The sequence below is a fragment of the Mustelus asterias genome, chromosome 10 (assembly GCF_964213995.1).
Source record: "Mustelus asterias chromosome 10, sMusAst1.hap1.1, whole genome shotgun sequence".
In the NCBI taxonomy this organism is placed as follows: domain Eukaryota; kingdom Metazoa; phylum Chordata; class Chondrichthyes; order Carcharhiniformes; family Triakidae; genus Mustelus; species Mustelus asterias.
The window spans coordinates 107,410,396-107,431,038 of record NC_135810.1 but is presented as its reverse complement, the minus strand read 5'-3'; the positions used below and the strand labels follow the sequence as shown (position 1 = coordinate 107,431,038).

Here is a 20,643-nt window from a genome sequence, read left to right as displayed (position 1 = left end):
CGTCTTTTGGACTGTGGGAGGAAACCGGAGCATCTGAGAGAACGTGCAGACTCCACACAAACAGTCACCCAAGCTGGGAATCGAACCCAGGTCCCTGGCACAGTGCTAACCACTGTGCCACCCCATAGGTCTGTCAAGCTTGCTCCACCCTTCATTATGGTCATGGATGATCTGGGGTCTCAGCCTTAAATGTATTCAATGATGAAGCACCCACAACCCTCTGTGGTGTAGTATTCCACACATTCACAACTCTTTTCCCCTCACCTCCATCTCAAATAGTCAACCCCTTATCCTGAGCCCTGTCCCCCATGTTTTATATTCCCCCGACCGATGGAAACAATCTCTCTACATCCACCCTATCGAGTCCCCTCAGAGTTTCCTGAGTTTTGGTGAGATCGCCTGTCATTCTTCTAAACCCCAGAGAATATAAGCGCAGTTTAGTCAGCCTCTCCACGTAGCACAACCCTCTCATCCCAGCGACCATCCTTCAAAAGGATATGTTGACGAGGGTTAAATGAAGAGCAGTGGGAAAAGTCTTGCATGGAGTACAAATACCAGCATAGATGGGCTGAATGAGCTGCTGTTCTGCTGCAAATGTGAGGTAACTTGACGTATGCAGGTCATACCTTTTCAGTTTAAGTTGTGTGGAATGACCGATATGAGAGTTAGCCATTTAATAAAGAAAGAACAGAGAAAAGTACAGCACAGGAACAGGTGCTTCGGCACTCCAAACCTGTGCTAATCGTGATGCCATAACTAAAGTAAACAAAAACCTTCTGTCCTTACTCAGTCCATTTCCCCCTATTCCCTCCATATTCATGTACCCATCCAGATGCCTCTTAAATGTTGCTATTGTACCTGTTTCCAGCGCCTCCTCTGGCAGTGCCAGGCACCCACCACTCTTTGTTTCCTTTGCCTTTGGGATACAACCCATGAGAAGATCAGTATAGAGCAGATATTAGCTGTGGCTTTGTTTCCAGAGTGTTCCATGCCATGTGTTATTTATTTCTAGGAAAAAGACATCACGCCAGACCCTCAACTGTTGAAAAAGGTGAATGAATGTGCTGGTCAGCTGGAGGTTTTGAGACAACATGGCCAACCATTAAGCCACTTGACCCCTGAATTATCCGACATCATTGACTTTTTTATAGCGCTGACTGTTTGCAACACCGTGGTCGTTTCATCTCCAAATCAGCCTCGACACAAGGTATGTGATACTCATTCATCCTGCTTCCAACCCAAACCCTCTTATTAGTGTCACATTAACACTGCAATGAAGTTACTGTGAAAATCCCCTTGTCGCCACACTCCAGCGCCTGTTCAGGTGCACTGAGGGAGAAGTTAACTTGGCTAATGCACCTGGTGCGCCATTCGGACTGTGGGAGGAAACCAGAGCGCCCGAAGGAAACCCAAGCAGAGACGGGGAGAACGTGCAGACTCCACATAGATGGTGACCCAAGCCAGGAATCGAACCCGGGTCCCTGGCGCTGTGAGGCAGCAGTGCTAACCACCGTGTGGATGGGAGGCTGGTTTGCATGACGGACTGGGCTTCTTTCACAACTCTTTGTGGCTTCTTGCAGACGATCGGGAGAGAAAGCGTTCCCATGGTTACTCCACACGGCCAGTGACCCAAGCTGGGAATCGAACCCGGGTCCCTAGCACTGTGAGGCAGCAGTGCTAACCACTGTGCCACCGTGCTGCCCTTTAAAGTAAAGACTAGCATGTACACACTATAATGTTTTCTCTGCTGAAGGTACTTGTGTTATTTTTCTGAAGGTTCGGGTCCGCTTTGAGCTGAAGTCTCCAGTCAAAACATTGGAAGATTTCATCAAAAGGTTTACCCCCAGCCGCCTGACTTCGGGCTCCAACAGCAGCAGCTCATCGAGTATTTCCACAAGTAAATCGCTGTACAGAGTCTCGTCCAGTGCCTTATCCTCTCCTTCAGGCGATGTTACCTTGCTGAAGATGGGGGAAGAGCTTGGCCGGTCCCCGCAGAGGGAAAAGAGTGAAAGCTGCTTTAAGCCGGGAGTGACGCGCGACGATGGGAAGGATGGCGAACTCCGCTACGAGGCCGAGAGTCCAGACGAGGCCGCGCTTGTTTACGCGGCCAAGGCCTACAGCTGTGCGCTGGTCGAGAGACTGCCAGAGCAGGTGACCGTGGAGCTGCCCCACGTGGGAAAGTTGACCTTTGAGCTCTTGCACACCTTGGGATTTGATTCCATCAGGAAGCGGATGTCTGTTGTGGTGAGGCACCCGTTCACCGATGAGATTGTTGTTTACACCAAAGGAGCAGATTCTGTCATCATGGACCTCCTTCACCAGCCCTCCACAGGTAGGCAGACATTTTCTTTCCTGAGAATCTTTGTTCACAGTACAAAACGCGGAAGTTCTCGCCCACCGCGTGGAGGTCCAGCGTCTCTATAGCTTCTAACCTGTGCTGAGCTCCCATTTCAGGAGTGTGACCTCCCTTAATGTGTCACTCTCCGATCTGCCTGTTGCAATCTAGCTTTTGGCCAAGTAATTCCACAGACCTGAGTAGAACAGAAACCTCCCTCTCTCTCTCTCTCGAGTCCAATGCAGAAACACAGAGAGGTCTTCTTAAAAATACGTTAGAAAAAGGATGACGGAATGCCAAATGACAAGCAATATTTAAGAAAAAAAAAATCACAATTTGTACAAAGGCCAATGCTGTTCATGTGGTCACGTGTGAATTCTAAACAGGCCATTCGGCCCCTCGAGCCTGTCGTGTTGCACTTGCTCTTCCCGGGCAGCACAGCTGCCCAACACATGTTTAAAATAAAGATATGTTATGATGACAAAGTGGAATTAGAATTGGGTAGATTCAAATTGTGTGCAGTTTTGGAATGTGTGCAGTTTTGGCCTCCTGGTCTGAGGAAGGACATTCTTGCGATTGAGGGAGTCCAACGAAGGTTCACCAGACCGGGTTCCCGGAATAGCGGGACTGACATATGAAGAAAGACTGGATCGACTGGGCTTGTACTCACTGGAATTTAAATTAGGGGGGATCTTATAGAAACGTATAAAATCCTGATGGAACTGGACAGGCTAGATGTGGGAAGAATGTTCCCGATGCTGGGAAAGTCCAGAACTAAAGGGTCACAGTCTAAGAACAAGGGGTAAGCCATTCAGGACTGAGATGAGGAAGAGAGTCGTGAACCTGTGGAATTCTCGACCACAGAAAGCCATGCTAAGTTCTCCCTCAGTGTACCCGAACAGGCGCCAGAGTGTGGTGACTGGAGGATTTTCACAGCAATTTCGTTGCAGTGTTAATGGAAGTGACACAAATAAACTTGAAACTCTACGTATCTCGCATTTGATCATTCAGCTACGGGCCCTCATTCAAGACACAGATACTGGAAACTGCCACTTTCTATCTATAAAATCAAAATGCCGCAGATGCAGGAAATCTGAAATTAGAAATAGCAAACACAGGAAGTGTTCTGCAGATCAGGCTGCGTCTGTGGCGAGAGAAACAGTGTGAATGCTTCAGGTTAATGACCCCTCGCCAGTGCTGACAAAGCTTTATCAACCTGAAATGTTAACTTTGCTTCTCTCTCTCTCTCTCTCTCCACTGCTTCTGTCCATCTTGTCCCAACACTTCATAATTTTAGGCATCAATGTTGCCCCTTTCTTTGTACCATTGTGAATCCCAGTGAACTGATATTGCTACAATGAATGGGCTTCTGGTGTTCTGCACCTAATTCCACCCTGCCACCAGGAACGAGTTCATATGGTCATTTGTGTTTTCATCTGCTAATGGCAGGTATTATTAGTCTTTGTATAAATTGGTTGCCCTATTTCCTTGCATAACAAGGCATCGAGACACCTGAAGAAAGAAATAAAGCGTTAGATAAATGCAAAAATTTCTCCCTTTCTGCAGACCATATAAAAAGATGATTCTCATAATGTCTCACTTACAAAATTCAGGTTGTAAGCATTCACACACAATGCTACAAGCCCTTCTAGCCTGCTCCGCCATTCATTTTGATCGTGATTGATCATCGAATTCAAATATCCTGATCCCGCTTCCCCCCCATATACCTTGATCCCTTTAGCCCCAAGAGCTATATCTAATTTCTTCTTGAAATCAGACCTCTGTGGTCGTGAATTCCACACATTCACCACCCTCTGGGTGAAGAAGTTTCTCCTCACCTCAGTCCTAAAAGGTTTACCCCTTAACCTCAAACTAGTTCTGGACTCCACCACCATCGGGAACATTTTTTCTGAACCTACCCCGTCTAACCCTGTTAGGATTTTATAAGTTTCTATGAGATCCCCGCTCTTCTAAACTCCAGTGAGTATAATCCTAACCAATTTAGGTCCCTCAATCCTAACCAATTTAGGATGGGATTTTCTGGCCGCGCTCGCCCCAAGGCTGGAAGTTCCTGCCTAAGGTCAAATTACCTTTGCATGGTCCGCCGAATTTTCCGTCCTGTCCGCGACAATTCCCGTGGCGGGCGGGATGGAAAATTCCGCCCTTAGTCTCTCAATTAATGAATGCATCAATATAAAGAAGATGCACCAGACTAGCTGGTACAACTGCTGATCACTCATAGAATCCCTACAGTGCAGAAGGAGGCCAATCGACTCATCAAATCCGCACCGACCACAATCCCGCACAGGCCCTATCCCCATAACCCCATGCATTTACCCTAGCTAGTCCCCCTGACACTAAGGGGCAATTTAGCATGGCCAATCCACCTAACCCGCACATCTTTGGACCGTTGGAGGAAACCGGAGCACGTGGAGGAAATCCACGCAGACACGGGGAGAATGTGTAAACTCCACAGAGACGATAACCCAAGCCGGGAATCGAACCCGGGCCCCTGGCGCTGTGAGGCAGCAGTGCTAACCACTGTGCCATCGTGCTGTCCTAGTAGGCGATCAGCTTAAAGGAATTACATTGATTTGAAAAAGTAGAAGGCTTCAATTGCCACTGAGGTTACAGCCACAGGAAATGCTCGGTGATGTATCTTGGCCCTAACCAGTACTTAAATTCAGAGATACGCTGAGTCATCCCTGTGCCTCCAGAGTGTAATAGACTGAGCAACCAGTCACAATTGACTACATTTAACAGAGCTGCGATTGAGATCTCTGAAGCTCTGCTCAGAACTAGAGGTGGGAGAGTATAAAGGTCACACAATATCCGAAACCGCAAGGGAGAAATTTCAGCATGTTCTTTGGAAATTAGAGTATCTGAGCAGAAAATAGTTAGGTGCTTTTTTTTTTGAAGAAAGAAATTTGACTAATGTAACACCTGCCCTACTCTCATTCCTTACCATGTAGCAGGGAGACAAGTTTTGCTGAAGGAATTCATGCTGGAAAAAACATCTTCGACTGAAGCTCTTATTTTTTTGCCCAAGATACTCGCTAGCTGTCTCAATTCCTAATAACCAACTAATTGAATGAGATTGTTCCAAATCACAATTGAATTCTCAGCTGCTGCAGACCAGAAGTCTTATTCAATTTCTGCTGTGCAGATTGATTTGATTTGATTTATTATTGTCACATGTGTTGGGATACAAGAAAAAGTATTGTTTCTTGCACGCTATACGGACCAAACATATGGCCGGCACAGTGGTTAGCACTGCTGTCTCACAGCTCCAGGGACCTGGGTTCGATTCCTGGCTTGTGTCACTGTCTGTGCGGAGTCTGCCCATTCTCCCCGTGTTTCCTCTGGGTGCTCCGGTTTCCTCCCACAGCCCGAAAGCCGTGCTGGTTGGGGTGTATTGGCCATGCTAAATTCTTCCTCAGAATACCTGAACAGGCGTCGGAGTGTGGCGACTAGGGGATTTTCACAGTAACTTCATAGCAGTGTTAATGTAAGCCTACTTGTGACACTAATAAATAAACTAAAACTAAATATACCGTTCATCGAGTACATGGGGGAGAAGGAAAGGAGGGAGTGCGGAATATAGTGTTACAAAAAGAACAATACAGCACAGGAACAGGCCCTTCGGCCCTCCAAGCCTGCACCGACCATGTGTTCCTAACTAGACCATCCATTTGTATCCCTCTATTCCCAAGTTGCTGTTTTTTGAGTGGAAAGTTTGCCGATAAAAATTGGCTTTGATAAGATCTGGAATATTTATTCCTTCTGCCCAATCTCCCTTCATCCTTCACTCAGAATGATGTGGTCAGGAACTGGTTGAATATTGCATTTCTTTCACCAGCCCCAATCCTGCCCTGAAATTCCTCAGTGACTCGCCCTCATCACCTTCAAAGACTTTGTTAAAATCCATCTTGTTGAGCAAGCTTTTGGGCTCCCTTTCCATTACATCTTCCTTTCTCTCAACATTCGCTTGGCACAACATCAGAGGTGTTCTTGGTGCAGAAGGAGGCCATTTGGCCCATTGTGTCCCTGCCAGCAAAAAAGGAGCCAAGAAGAGAGAGCCATCCAGCCTAATTCAACTTTTCAACTCTTGACCCAGACCTCTGTAGTTTATGGCACTTCATAGAATCCCTACAGTGCAGAAGGAGGCCCTTCGGCCTATTGGCACCGACTCAGCATCTTACTCAGCCCCCCACATCCCCCTCCCCACCTCCCACCCTCCCCCCTGCTACCACTAATCCACCTTACCTACACAGCTTGGGACACTAAGGGACAATTTAGCATTAATCCACCTAACCTGCACATCTTTGGACAATGGGAGGAATCCGGAGCACCCGGCTTCTGCCTTGACTCAAGTTTTCAGGGATTGAGTTCAAGACACCCCGCCCCCTTACCACCTTCTGTGAGATTTGCACTCTCATACAATAGAATCATAGAATTCCTACGTGCAGAAGGGGGCCATTTGGCCCATCAAGCCTGCACCGACAACAATCCTACCCAGGCCCCATCTCCACCTATTTACCCTGCTAATCCTCCTGGCACTAAGCGGCAATGTAGCATGGCCAATCAACCTAACCTGCATATCTTTGGAGTGTGGGAGGAAATCGGAGTACTGGAGGAAACCCACACAGACACGGCGAGAATGTGCAAACTCCACACAGACAGTGACCCAAGGCCGGAATGGAACCTGGGTCCCTGGAGCTGTGAGGCAGCAGTGCTAACCACTGTGCCAACATGCCACCCTCGACTCCCTTCTAATCATTCTGCAAATTACTTTAAATCCACCCTCCCTGATTGCTGACCTCTCTGCTGAGGGAACTGGGCCCCTCCACCTGTAACTTCGCACACCTCCATTAAAGCTCTCTTATTCCAAAGAAAAGAAATCCAACCCATCCAATCACTATCTGATTATAACTATAACAAGTTACCTTGGTGCATTTTTCTATGTTAAAGCTGCTATATAAATGTAGGTTACAGTTGATGAGCCTTTGTGGAATGATACTGGGCTTCTGTCCTCTCCTCCCACCTCCACCTCAATGCTACATTCTTTCTGCAGGCAGCAAGGGTACTCGATCATTGGCCTTTGTCAACATAATTTATGAATTGGCTGCCAGTATACAGCACTGGAAGACTCACCCTTATAAATTTTTACCTCTCCTGATTTTAACCGAGCTGCTGTGAGGAGATCACCATGTGGCAGGAGAGAATATATTTCCAGCCACTCAGTACTTTTAAGTTGGACGATATTAGAATATCACGTATCGAGTCGCCTATCCGATGAAATTTCCCAATAACAATTGAAATTCCAAGCATTCTTGCAAGTGCAAAGGTTAATGGTGCTCGTCAGTAGCCAGACCCTTAGATAAAATGAGGAATTGATAATGCATCCAGGAACTGAATCCAGGTGAATTGCTGCACAGAATTTCTTTTTTTTTTGCAGTGTGCTTGCACTGTTTTCTTTACATTAACACTGCAATGAAGTTACTGTGAAATTCCTCTAGTCACCACACTCCGGCGCCTGTTCGGGTACACTGAGGGAGTATTTAGCACGGCCAATGCAACTAACCAGCACATCTTTCGAACTTGTGGGAGGAAACCGGAGCACCCGGAGGAAACCCACACAGACACGGGGAGAACCTGCAGACTCTACACAGACAGTGACCCAAGCCGAGAATTGAGCCCGTGTCCCTGGCACTGTGAGGCAGCAGTGCTAATCACTGTGACTGTTACCGTATATACTGGGATTTTGCAGCGAGAGTAATGGAGAGATTATCAGTGCTCACCGTTATTTAAGAGTGAATTGGCCAGCGATTTCCAGCACCCACAGTTAAAGGTGGACGTTCCTCTCCATTCTGCCTTGCTCTTCCAGATGTTTGCTATAACAGTATTTCACTCGGAGATTTGACATTCAAACAGATGCATGAAGTTGCAACTCTTATTATGATCAATACCAACTAACCTCCACCAGTAAAAATTCTCTTACCCAGTGGCGGCACAGTGGTTAGCACTGCAGCCTCACAGCGCCAGGGTTCAATTCCCAGCTTGGGTCACAGTCTGTGCAGAATCTGCAGGTTCTCCCCATGTCTGCATGGCTAAATGAGTAATCCTCTCTCCACTCCAATCTCCTGCTCCTTCCCATATCCCTTGATTCCCTGAGAGCTTAAAAATCTATCGAACCCAGCTTTGAATTTACTCAACAAAGGAACACCCGCAACCCTCTGGGCTAGAGAATTCCAAAGGTTCACAAAAGTGAAGAAATTTCTTTTCATCTCAGTCCTAAAGAACTGACCCCTCAACCTGAGACTGTGTCCCCATGTTCTAGATCCCCAGCCAGGGGAAACAAACTCTGTGTCTACCCAGTCAAGCCCCTTCAGAATCTTGTATGTTTCAATCATATCGCCCCCTCATTCTAAACCGCAGAGAGGATTGGCCCAATTTGCTCAGCCTCTCATCCCAGGAACCAATGTAGTGAGTCTTCACTGTACTGTCTGCAAGGCAAGTCTATCCTCCTTTAAATATGGAGACCCAAATGGCTCAAGGTACTCCAGCTCTGGTGTCACCAAAGCCCAATACAATTGTCGCAAGACCTCCTTATTCTTGTGTTCCCACCCCTTGCATGAAGGCCAAAATGCCATGCGCCTCCTTAATTGTTTGCTACACCAACATGCTAGCTTTGTGTTCCCTGTACAAGTGTCCCCAAAAGTCTCTCTGAACATCTGTTTCTGAAGGAAGAAAGTTGAAGTGCAGGAAATTTATATTAAACTTGTATCGCACCTTGGTTGGGCCATGCTTGGGAGATCTGGTTTGGATCCCTATGGGAGATCTGGTTGGGGATCCCCATAGGAGCTCTGGTTGGGGAGCTCCATGAGAGAACTGGTTAGGGATCTCCATGGGAGATCTGGTTAGGGATCCCCATGGGAGATCTGGTTGGGGATCTTCGTGGGTGATCTGGTTTGGGGGTTCCAGTGGGAGATCTGGTTTGGGGGTTCCAATGGGAGATTGGGCAGCATGGTGCCACAGTGGTTAGCACTGCTGCCTCACAGTGCCAGGGACCTGGGTTCAATTCCTGGCTTGGGTCACTCTCTGTGCAGGGTCTGCAAGTTCTCCCCGTGTCTGTGTGGGTTTCCTCCGGGTGCTCCGGTTTCCTCCCAAAGTCCAAAGATGTGCGGGTTACATGGATTGGCCACGCTAAAATTCTCCCTCAGTATACCATGTTAAATTGCCCCTTAGTATCAGGGGGACTAGTCAGGGAAAATGCATGGGGTTATGGGGATAGGGCATGGGTGGGATTGTGGTTGGTGCAGACTTGATGGGCTGAATGGCCTCCTTCTGAACTGTAGGATTCTATGAATCTATGTTTCTATGATCTGATTTGAGGGTTCCAGTGGGAGATCTAGTTAGGGATTCTCATGGGATATCTGGTTGCGGATTCCCATTTGAGATCTGGTTGGGGATTCCCATGGGAGATCTGGTTGGGCAGTTTCTGAAGGAAGTAGAAATACAGGGTGTTAAACTTGTATCGAACCTTGGTTAGACCATGCTTGGAGTACTGTTAATAATTTTAGATTCCATGACCTGGAATTTTACCAGGCCTCTGAGAGGCAGGCTGCTCTCTCTAATTGGACACCGGTTCTGATGGCGGGATTGTAATCAGCTCCTGTTACTGGTAAAATCGTCCCAAGGGGGTCCCACGCCGCTGAAAACTGTCAGTGACAGGAACAAAGGCAGGAACCGTGTCCCACTCGTTATTTATATATATCCTGCCCGAGGCACTCTGACTGGATGGGCAATGCCACATGTGATTGGCTAATCCCTGTGAACGGTCTAACACAACTGGGTTTGTATTGGCTCGCTGGTGGCACGGGAGCCATTTTGCCTGGAGCTTACCGGTGTCTGGCTTTGGAACCCAAAGTGTCAATCATCTGATCCCGCAACACCAACTTTTAGCCAAACCTCAAAGCCCTTCCCCTGCATTACGTCACGGCATCATGTCCAGGAGGCTTTGAAAGATGCTATTCCGTACAGGAAGAATCTTTGCTGGTTTAACTAAGAGATCTGTGCTGTCTTCCTGCACGCCCCACTTTATTCAAGCTGTCAGAACTCTCTCTCACTCTGTCTTGGGACTTCTGGAAATTTTTACATTTAACCTGTGTTTCAGAAGCTCACTGTAATAACACTTTACGCTCGCACAATGTAAGAAAGAACTCAGTGGCAGAGATCTTTTGTTTTCCCTTGGGCTCCCTGTGGCCAACTAGTCTATACATTCACTTCAATAACTTCAGACTTGGCTAACTGCGCCTCATTTTTCCTGCTAGTCTTTTCCATTCCGAATCAGATCGTTCCTCTCCCCATGTTTTCCTCACCATATGGTCGACATTCCTTACATTCTACCCCAACAAACGAGTCATCGGAATTGTTAAAATGCTGCACATAAGAACGTGAGATAATCCCATTAATCAGATCACTTACCAACAGGGGGAATTTACGCTGGTCTTTTTAACATCTCTTCCAATTTTGACTTCACTTGCCTGTCCCACTTGACCTTTTTTATCTCAACTGAGCACTTAAGCCGCCATCCTTCCAGTTCAAAGGATTCTGCTCATGATTATTAAGCCCATTAGCTGCTCTTCTGTGGTGATGGGAAGAATTTCTGACCCTTGGCTTTGACCTCTGTGACTCATTGAATCCTACAGTGCAAAAGGAGGCCATTCGGCCCATCAAGCCTGCCCTGACCATAATCCCACCCAGGTCCTATTCCCACAAACCCCTCTTATTTACCCTGCTAATCTCCTGACACTAAGGGGCAATTTAACATGGCCAATCAACCTAACCCACACATCTTTGGACTGTGGGAGGAAACCGGAGCACCCGGAGGAAACCCACGCAGACATGGGGAGAATGTGCAAACTCCACACACACACACCGACACCAGAATCGAGGCCAGAATTGAACCCAGGTCCCTGGCGCTGTAAGACGGCAGCACTAACCACTAGAGTCATAGAGGTTTACAGCATGGAAACAGGCCCTTCGGCCCAACTTGTCCATGCCACCCTTTTTTTTTTAAACCCCTAAGCTAATCCCAATTGCCCGCATTTGGCCCATATCCCTCTATACCCATCTTACCCATGTAACTATCTAAATGCTTTTTAAAAGATAAAATTGTACCCGCCTCTACTACTACCTCTGGCAGCTTGTTCCAGACACTCACCACCCTCTGTGTGAAAAAGTTGCCCCTCTGGACACTTTTGTATCTCTCCCCTCTCACCTTAAACATATGCCCTCTAGTTTTAGACTCCCCTACCTTTGGGAAAAGATATTGACTATCTACCTTGTCTGTGCCCCTCATTATTTTATAGACCTTCCTACGCTCCAGAGAAAAAAGTCCCAGTCCCAGTCTATCTAGGGGGATAGATAGAGTGAACGTTCAAAGACTATTTCCTCGGGTGAATGGAGCGGTAACTAGGGGGCATAACTATAGGGTTCATGGTGGGAGATATAGGAAGGATGTCCGAGGTAGGTTTTTTACTCAGAGAGTGGTTGGGGTGTGGAATGGACTGCCTGCAGGGATAGTGGAGTCAGACACTTTAGTAACATTTAAGAAGCTCTTGGATAGGCACATGGAGCACTTCGGGATGATAGGGAGGAAATAGCTTGATCTGGGTTTCAGACAAAGCTCGGCACAACATCGTGGGCCGAAGGGCCTGTTCTGTGCTGTACTGTTCTATGTTCTATGTTCCAATCAGCCTCTCCTTATAACTGAATCCATCAAGTCCTGGTAGCATCCTAGTAACCCTTTTCTGCACTCTTTCTAGTTTAATAATATCACTGTGCCACCCCACTCTGTTACTTTTACTGCTTCCTATAAGTCGGTCTGTGTTGCCCTTTTCCAGAGCGTCACTCAGCGCATGAAGCTAGCAAAAAAGCAATGGGCAGAGGGAAAGAGAACAGTGTTTGCTGGAAACCTGCAGCAATGAAGTTAAAATGGTCAGCAGTCCAGTCCCAACCTGTGCAGGAAACCCAGGTCAACTTTTGACGAGTCAGAGCAGGGTTAATTTAGTTAACTCCGTTTTAAGCACTCGCTGTTTAGCGTGCCCATTCTCTCACTCGTGTGCGGACCGGGGAGAAACAAGGAGGGACAGAGTGAGCACAGGGGTGGGGGTAGAGCTATATTGAAAATTGTGATAAGCCCCAGGACTTGCACGGGGAATCACTGATTGGCCTCCCTTTAGGACCCGTTGAATACGAGCTCCCTGCGGATTGGTAAATAACCAAACAGGTGGAGCTCATATTCCAAGCCCTGTATAAAGCAGGCCCCTGAGTGGGTCCATTATTGTATTGTCCCAGTTGGGACCTGTTGTGTTAACCACAGGCTTGTGGTTTTGCTTTACTTTGTTTTGTGCAATAAAGCACCGTTCCTTTATAGCCGACTCCTGGAATTATTACAAAAGTATTCCTCGAGGTGATTTGGTGGCTGAATTATCTCTTGTACTGAAAGGGAGATTGGGATCCTGATGCTGGATGGTTCATTTGCTCATTTCACAACAACTTTTTGGCTCGTAGAATCTCCACAACATGAAAGGAGGCCATTTGGCCCATCGAATCTGCACCGACCACAATCCCACTCAGGCCCTATCCCCATAACCCCATGCATTTAACCTAGCTAGTCCCCCTGACACTGAGGGGCAATTTAGCATGGCCAATCAACCTAACCAGCACATCTTTGGACTGGGGGAGGAAACCGGAGCGCTCAGAGGAAACCCACACAGACAAAGGGAGAACATGTGAACTCCACACGAGGCTGGAATTGAACCTTGGTCCCTGGTGCTGTGAGGCAGCAGTGCTAACCACTGTGAGGCAGCAGTGCTAACCCACTGTGCCACCGTGCCACTCCATACAGTTACCAGCCCTCTTCTTTCATGAAGTGAGAAGTATATTAGCTGCGATGTTGTAAGAGTTGTTCATTTGACACATAGGCCCAGAGCCCGGCCAGCAAAGCGATTAACATCCTGGGGTGCAGGCTACTTCCTCGAGTGATAGAGTCTTGGAGATATGCAACTCGGAAACAGGCCCTTCAGCCCAACTCGTCCATGCCGACCAAGTTTCCTAAACTAAACTAGTCCCATTTGCCTGCATTTACAGACAGTAGAAAGCACCGTGTTGGTGTGACTCGTAACGTCAGCCTTACAGCAGCTCAGTTGAGGTTGTAAGACTCCAGAATCTTGCGGCCTTGCCTGATATAAATCTTAATGACAAATGCTCCTCTTGGGGAAGGGAAACAGAGCACTCGGTGGAGATTTGATCACTGTGAACCTCTGGTTGCTGAGCGGCAGTTTGTGTAATGATGTGAAAACACCCTCAGGATTTTAATAGAAGTCTCCTGAGGATTTGTGATGTGATACAAGCCACAGTTAGAGCAACAGGCATCTATATATATATTAAATTCATTGCTTTGGAATTTGCATTATATTTACATGTTAACGGGTTTGTTTATGCTTCGTTAAAGGTTTTTTTAAAAGTTTATTTATTAGTGTCACAAGTAGTCACATTCCATTAACACTGCAATGAAGTTACTGTGATAATCCTAATATAAAAGCAAAATACTGTGGATGCTGGAGCTCTGACGAAGGGTCATCTAGACTCGAAACGTTGGCTCGATTCGCTCCCCACAGATGCTGTCAGACCTGCTGAGATTTTCCAGCATTTTCTGTTTTTGTTGCTCTGAAAATCCCCTAGTGGCCACACTCCGGCGCCTGTTCGGGTACACTGAGGGAGAATCGAGCACGGCCAATGCACCTAACCAGCACGTCTTTCAGACTGTGGGAGGAAACTGGAGCACCCGGAGGAAACCCACGCAGACACGGGGAGAACGTGCAGACTCCACACAGACAGTGACCCAAACTGGGAATCGAACCCAGGTGCCTGGCACTGTGAGGCAGTGGTGCTAACCACTGTGCCACCGTGCCGCCCATATGGGTGTACCTACCTGACAGGGTGTGCCTGTCAGACGCTGTGGGTGTACCTACACCTCAGGGACTGCAGAAATTCAAGAAGGCAGCTCACCATCACCTTCTGAAGGGCAATTAGCCATGGGCAATAAATGCTGGTCTAGCCAGCAATGCTCACGTCCTACAAAAATGAATTTTAAAAAACCTCTCCGGTCTCTTCCAGTGCAAGGATGTCCACCTTTTGCAATTGTTGACTGCGTTGGGCAGGAGGGGGAGTTGGATGGGTGGAGGTTGCCTCCTTAATATCAATAATGTAACCATTTGTGGCAGGAGTATCTGACACCAGCGATTGAAGATGTGTATTACCCAATTGAAATGACATTTTTGCAATGCTTAGTACCAAACATGTTTAAAGGCTTTCTTTGAAATCTGTCGAGGCATTTGCTCTTCTGGATCTGAAAGTGAAAAATAATAAGGCTTTTAAATAGTGAATGGCTTTCATTTGCAATGTAATGGAGAGTGTATGGGGCATGATAGCAATAATGGAAGGGCAGATGTGCAGTCATTTAATTCAATCTCACATGTCACCTTCATCCGAAGCATTTCAGTTGGGTTATTGCGTGACATCCTCTGAGTCCATTCTGAATTTTCTTTTCTTTTGTGGCTAACCCATACTCTGCATGCAATAATTATATTGGCATTATATTTGTGTTGTGTCAGTTTTAAGTCTTCTCAAGGGGTTGGAAGACAGGAGAATGACAGACTCTAATCAAAAGGTGGGGTAGGATTTTTTTTAAATTCATTCATGGGACATGGGCGGCGCAGGCTAGGCCAGCATTTATTGCCCATCCCTAGTTGCCCTTGAGGAGGTGCTGGTGAGCTGCCTCCTTGAAACGCTGCAGTCCAAGTGCTGTTAGGGAGGGAATTCCAGGATTTTGACCCAGCGGCTGCAAAGGAACGGCGATATATTCCCAAGTCAGGATGGAGAGTGGCTTGGAGGGGAACTTGCAGGTGGGGTGGCGTTCCCACGTGTCTGTTGCCCTTGTCCTTTGAAATGGAAGTGGTCGTGTGTTTGGAAGGTGCTGTCTAAGGATCTCTGGTGAATTGCTGCAGTGCATCTTGCAGATGGTACACACTGCTGCTACTGAGTGTCGGTGGTGGAGAGAGTGGATGTTTGTGGAGGGTTGGGTAACAAGTGCATTCTTTGCTCTGGAGCAGGTCATTTGACAGATCTGCCAACATCTTTGTGCAATAATTTGTGGTTAACCACAGAATGATGGCTTCATCAGATTTGATTACATACTGCCTACAACCCAATGGTGTTGTAGCTTTAGTGTTGGAATGCAATATTGCACAGTGAAGTCCCACCATTCGCACCTTCCAGTGTGTGATTTCACTCACCCATGTTTTGTACTTTGCCCACTGCATTGCCCAGCAGGTTCAGTTATCATGCTGAGGCACCCTCTCTTTCTCTCTTTCGAATCAGCAGTTCCCACCTCCACCAGAGGGGCCCGCCAGCACTCGGAGGCCTTTCCACCATCCTTAATTGGGTGGTGAACCCCTCCCTGCCATCAATTGCCTGATCCTTTAACTGCCCCTTCAACTGGGTGGGCATGTATGGAACGCGGCGTGTGAGGGAGGGACCTGGAACTGAATTGGTGGGTAGGTTCCCGACCCAGAAGTGAAAATCCCAGCCATACGTTCAGCACACGGCGGCACGGTGGTAAGCACTGCTGCCTCACAGCGCCAAGGATCCAAGTTCGATTCCGGCCTTTGGTGCAGATTTTGCCTGTGCAGAGTCTGCACATTCTCTCCGTGTCTGTGTGGGTTTCCTCCCGGTGCTCTGGTTTCCTCCCACAGTCCAAAGATGTGCGGGTTAGGTGGATTGGCCATGGTGTCTGTGTGGGGTTATGGGAATAGGGCAGGGAAGTGGGACTGGATAAGATGCTGTTTTGGAGAGTTGGTGCAAACTCGATGGGCCGAATGGCCTCCTCCTGCACTGTCAGGATTTTATGATATTTAAACAAAGGGGCAATGCTTTTTAGTTCTCTGCAGTGATTGGGTGGGTGGTGTACTTATAGCATCAGCGAGAAGCTCAAACCAGCTTGATGGTTGGGCCATATTAGCGAGGTGCTATGAGTGCCTAAAGGACTCCCAGGCAGCCAGTCAGTCAGGAAGGAGTGAATTCAGCGAGCTGCTATGTTGAACTGGTCAGCAATAAAACAGGGTAATTATGCACCTGTAGAGTTGATGGAAGTGAGTGGAAGCCTCGGGGATAGTGGGCTAGTCTTCTTGCAATACAATAACATGAAAAATATCTAATTGTCATTTGTGGTGACACCACTGTGATGAATCAATACTCAAATCCTTTGGATCTCCTGACTTCCCCCAACTAAGAATATCATTTCCCAAAAAGTCTTTCATCAGAGCTATTGCGTCCTTCAAGCTTCGCCGATGTATTGCTCAGAGGCTCCCCCGTCTGTGGTACACAGGTACTGCACCACTCGGCAGCTCTCGAAAGCGCAGGACCTCCTTGCCCAGGGCCCTTCATCAAAAAGATGGCCTAAAGCTGGCCACATAACTGCCTGATGGGCACTGAATGTGGCCAGCCATCGCCAATGGAGGTGACGCAGGACTCCGACTGGTTTCCTAACCCACCCCGTCACCAACTTTACGTTCATCCCGCATTTCCGATTTCTTGAATCACAAATTCCCACAAGTTGCTGATCGATTTTCACCACTCTGCCCTTAGCTTCACAACATCATCTCTGACTTCACTTTCTGGTGATTCCCAGGAAGCCGCTGTATTGGCATTAATGAAGCACAAAGTTTTTTTTATTTATTCAAATGTGGGGACATGGGCATCACTGGCTGACCAGCATTTAGTGCACATCCCTAGTAGTGAAGTCTATGTATTAACAGCATAGGTATACTGTTAATGCCATGATGTGTTAATAACTGCCAATCAACCTCTTCTGATCCAAAGTTTCATCCTAACCTGCACCAAGTCTCATTTTGCCACCCTCCTTATGAATTGCCCTTTAAAACGTTCCGCTAAGCGTGATCCCAGTCACCCGTCCTAATGTCTCCTCCCTCGGTTAAGTGCCAGTCTTCACCTTAATGATCCACCTGTAAAGTGGCTTGGGATGTTTCAGTGTGTGAGGGGTGCTTCATGAGTGCAAGCTTGTTTGTTGTAATCCGATTAAAGGAGTGACACAGTGGTTAGCACTACTGCCTCACAGTGCCAGGTAGCTGAGTTCGATTCCCGGCTTGGGTCACTGTCTGTGTGGAGTCTGCACATTCTCCCCGTGTCTGCATGGGTTTCCTCTGGATGCTCCAATTTCCTCCCACAGTCTGAAAGACGTGCTGCTTGGGTGCATCGGCCATGTTAAATTCTCCCTCAGTGTACCCGAGCAGGCGCCGGTGTGTGACGACTGGGGGATTTTCACAGTAACTTCATTGCAGTGTTAATGTAAGCCTACTTGTGACACAGATAAATAATCTTTAAACATTACAAAAAAGTATGCGCTGGTGCAGCATAAAGTGGATCATAAAAGTCCTCTGGTAAAGATATATCTGTAACATCAGAACCAAGAGCTGTATAAGCAACATTAAAACTAAATTTCAAAAGAAAAATATATTGACAACACTTAAAGCTGAAAAATTACCTTCTAATTGGACACACTCCAAATGGCTGCGTTCCCCTCCTGAAAAGGCTGATGGATTCTCTCCCTGTCAGTGCCGACAACTCTTCCAGCTGCACTTTAAATAATAGAAAACATTTGCCGTTTGAAAAATGGGAAGAAGCTCCAGTGTTGTCGGAGATGCCAAATGTGGAACCGATGTGAAATATTGGTGCGGCCACATTAATTACAATCGATAGGAATGCACCATAATTCATGGGCCTGGCAGGGGTGAGCTTCTCATCTTGACGCCTGTTGCAATTCCATCTCTTTGTTCAGTGAGATCCGTCAGTTCTCAATTGGGAGCTGCTGGAGCGAGTGACCCCAGATGAGGACAGAGGACAAAGTGGCTCAGATGATCACACTCCACCAAAAGCGCACCGCACCCCCCACCCCCCGCAGAACAAACATGCATTGAGGAGGCGTCAGAAATTGCCCAAGCCCTAGACTAATGCTCAAACTGGAGGCAAACACGAGGGAACCAAATTCAATTGGAGGATGCGGAGGGTGCAAGAAAAGTGAATACTCATCCAGACTTCAAACGTTGGCTCTATCCTCTCTTCTCAGAGGTTGTCAGACCTGCTGAGATATTCCAGCATTTTCTGTTTTTGTTTCAGATTCCAGCGTCTGCAGTAATTTGCCTTATCTGAGTGTTTTAATGTGTTCAGTTGCGTGGCATAGTCAAGAGCCATAGAATTCCTACAATGTGGAAGGACACCATTCCGCCCATCGAGTCTTCACCGATGCTCCGAAAGAGCATCTTACCCAGGCTCACTCCCCGTGACCCTCCGCATTTATCATCGCTAATCCCCCTAACCCACACATCTTGGGTCTCTAAGGGCAATTTACAATGATTAATTCACCTACCCTGCGCATCTTTGGAGTGTGGGAAGAAACCAGAGCACCCGGAGGAAACCCACGCAGACACGGGGAGAACATGCAAACACCACACAGACAGTGACCCAAGCCGGGAATCGAACCTGGGTCCCTGGCGCTGTGAGGCAGCAGCGCTAAGCACTGTGCCACCGTGCCGCCCCATCATGCGGAATGATTTTGTTAAGCAGCCTTCTACTATGACCTGTCCAAACACTGGATCATTTTTCTAATGTTTTCTTGGCCACTGTGCAGATTAATTTTCCTCACAAACTTAATTAACTTTCTCTTTCCTCCCTTTTCGAATTCTAAAGAGAACACCACTGGCAAGCGCACGAGGAAAATCCGGAACAAAACACAGAATTACCTAAACCAGTACGCCACAGATGGACTCCGGACGCTGTGTATAGCCAAGCGGGTGTGTATTCACTTAGAAAACCCTTGAGCACGAGTTTCAAAGTTCTGATTTATTGTGTGACGGGTTCATAATTGTCGTACTTACAGCAAGTTCAGCATCACCTGAGTTTGCGATGGGGCCTCAACAACTTGGTGTTTTTACACTTACCTTTAACCCATGTTTATAACCTGCCACTGCTTTCAGGAAATCTAATTTAATTGTGTAATTTTGCGGTCTATTAAACAAAGCAGTAGAATGTAAAGTGTGAAGCCATCACAAACTTCGTATGGTCTCCCCTAATGTATAGTCTACTCATCTATTTAAATGGCTGAGAAAAGGTCTTGCATAAGAACTGTCTGATATCTAGGTATAGAAGCAGGAGTAGGCCATTCGGCCCTTCGAGCCTGCTCCGCCATTCGTTTTGATCATGGCTGATCATCAAACTCAATATCCTGATCTTCCCCCGCCCACCCCAATATACCTTGATCTCTTTAGTCCCAAGAGCTATATCTAATTTCTTCTGGCCTCAACTACATTCTGCGGTAGTGAATTCCACAGATTTACCTCTCTCTGGATGAAGTAATTTTTCCTTGCCTCAATCCCCCAACTATGACTCGTATGACTCTTATCCCTCAACTATGACTCGTAGGGCATGATTTTCCAGTCTCGCTTGCCCCAAGACCGGAAAATTCCACCCAAGGTCAACAGACCTTTGCATGGTCCTTATCCCGCCCGCTACAAGCGGGAAGGAAAACTGTGGCCTCTGGTTTTGGACTCCCCCACCATTGGGAACATTCTTTCTGAATCTACTTTGCCTAAACCAGTTAGAATTTTATAAGTTTCTATGAGATCCTTTCACTCTTGAGCACACTTGAGTAAGATTCTGAAGTATCCATCTCCACCATTCAACCCTGGTCTGTTGCCCGCCCAAGAAAACGCTTACTGATCCTTAGCAAAGGAATTATTGAGTCTGACAAAATGTTTTTTACCGCAGGGTTCCCTCCCCCAGAAACAGTGGCCCTCTGGTATAAATTATTTGATGCTGTCACTTTGAAGGTGGTGGACTCCTCCCAGCTCATGTCACTGTCTGTGTGGAGTTTGCACATTCTCCCCGTGCCTGCGTGGGTTTCCTCCGGGTGCTCAGGTTTCCTCCCACAGTCCAAAGATGTGCAGGTCAGGTGGGTGGATTGGCCATGCTAAATTGACCCTTTAGTGTCAGAGGAACTAGCAGGGTAAATATATGGGGTTACGGGGTTAGGGCCTGGGTGGGATTGTTGTCGGTGCAGGCTCGATGGGCCGAATGGCCTCCTTCTGCATTGTAGGGATTCGCTGATTCACTGAAAAGGCTTGCCATTGTCTGTCCCCAGCTGTACAGGGGCTTTGTGAGACCAC

General features: G+C 47.3%; 1 protein-coding gene across 1 annotated transcript in view; it reads left to right on the top strand.

The window, feature by feature from the left end:
* atp10a (ATPase phospholipid transporting 10A) overlaps nucleotides 1-20,643 on the top strand; it is a 187,436-nt gene that overhangs the window by 129,223 nt on the left and 37,570 nt on the right. Inside the window, exons 9-11 of the mRNA XM_078222415.1 lie at nucleotides 1,013-1,207; nucleotides 1,777-2,332; nucleotides 19,169-19,272. Coding sequence (XP_078078541.1) covers nucleotides 1,013-1,207; nucleotides 1,777-2,332; nucleotides 19,169-19,272 — 855 coding nt within the window. The remainder of the gene's footprint in view (nucleotides 1-1,012; nucleotides 1,208-1,776; nucleotides 2,333-19,168; nucleotides 19,273-20,643) is intronic.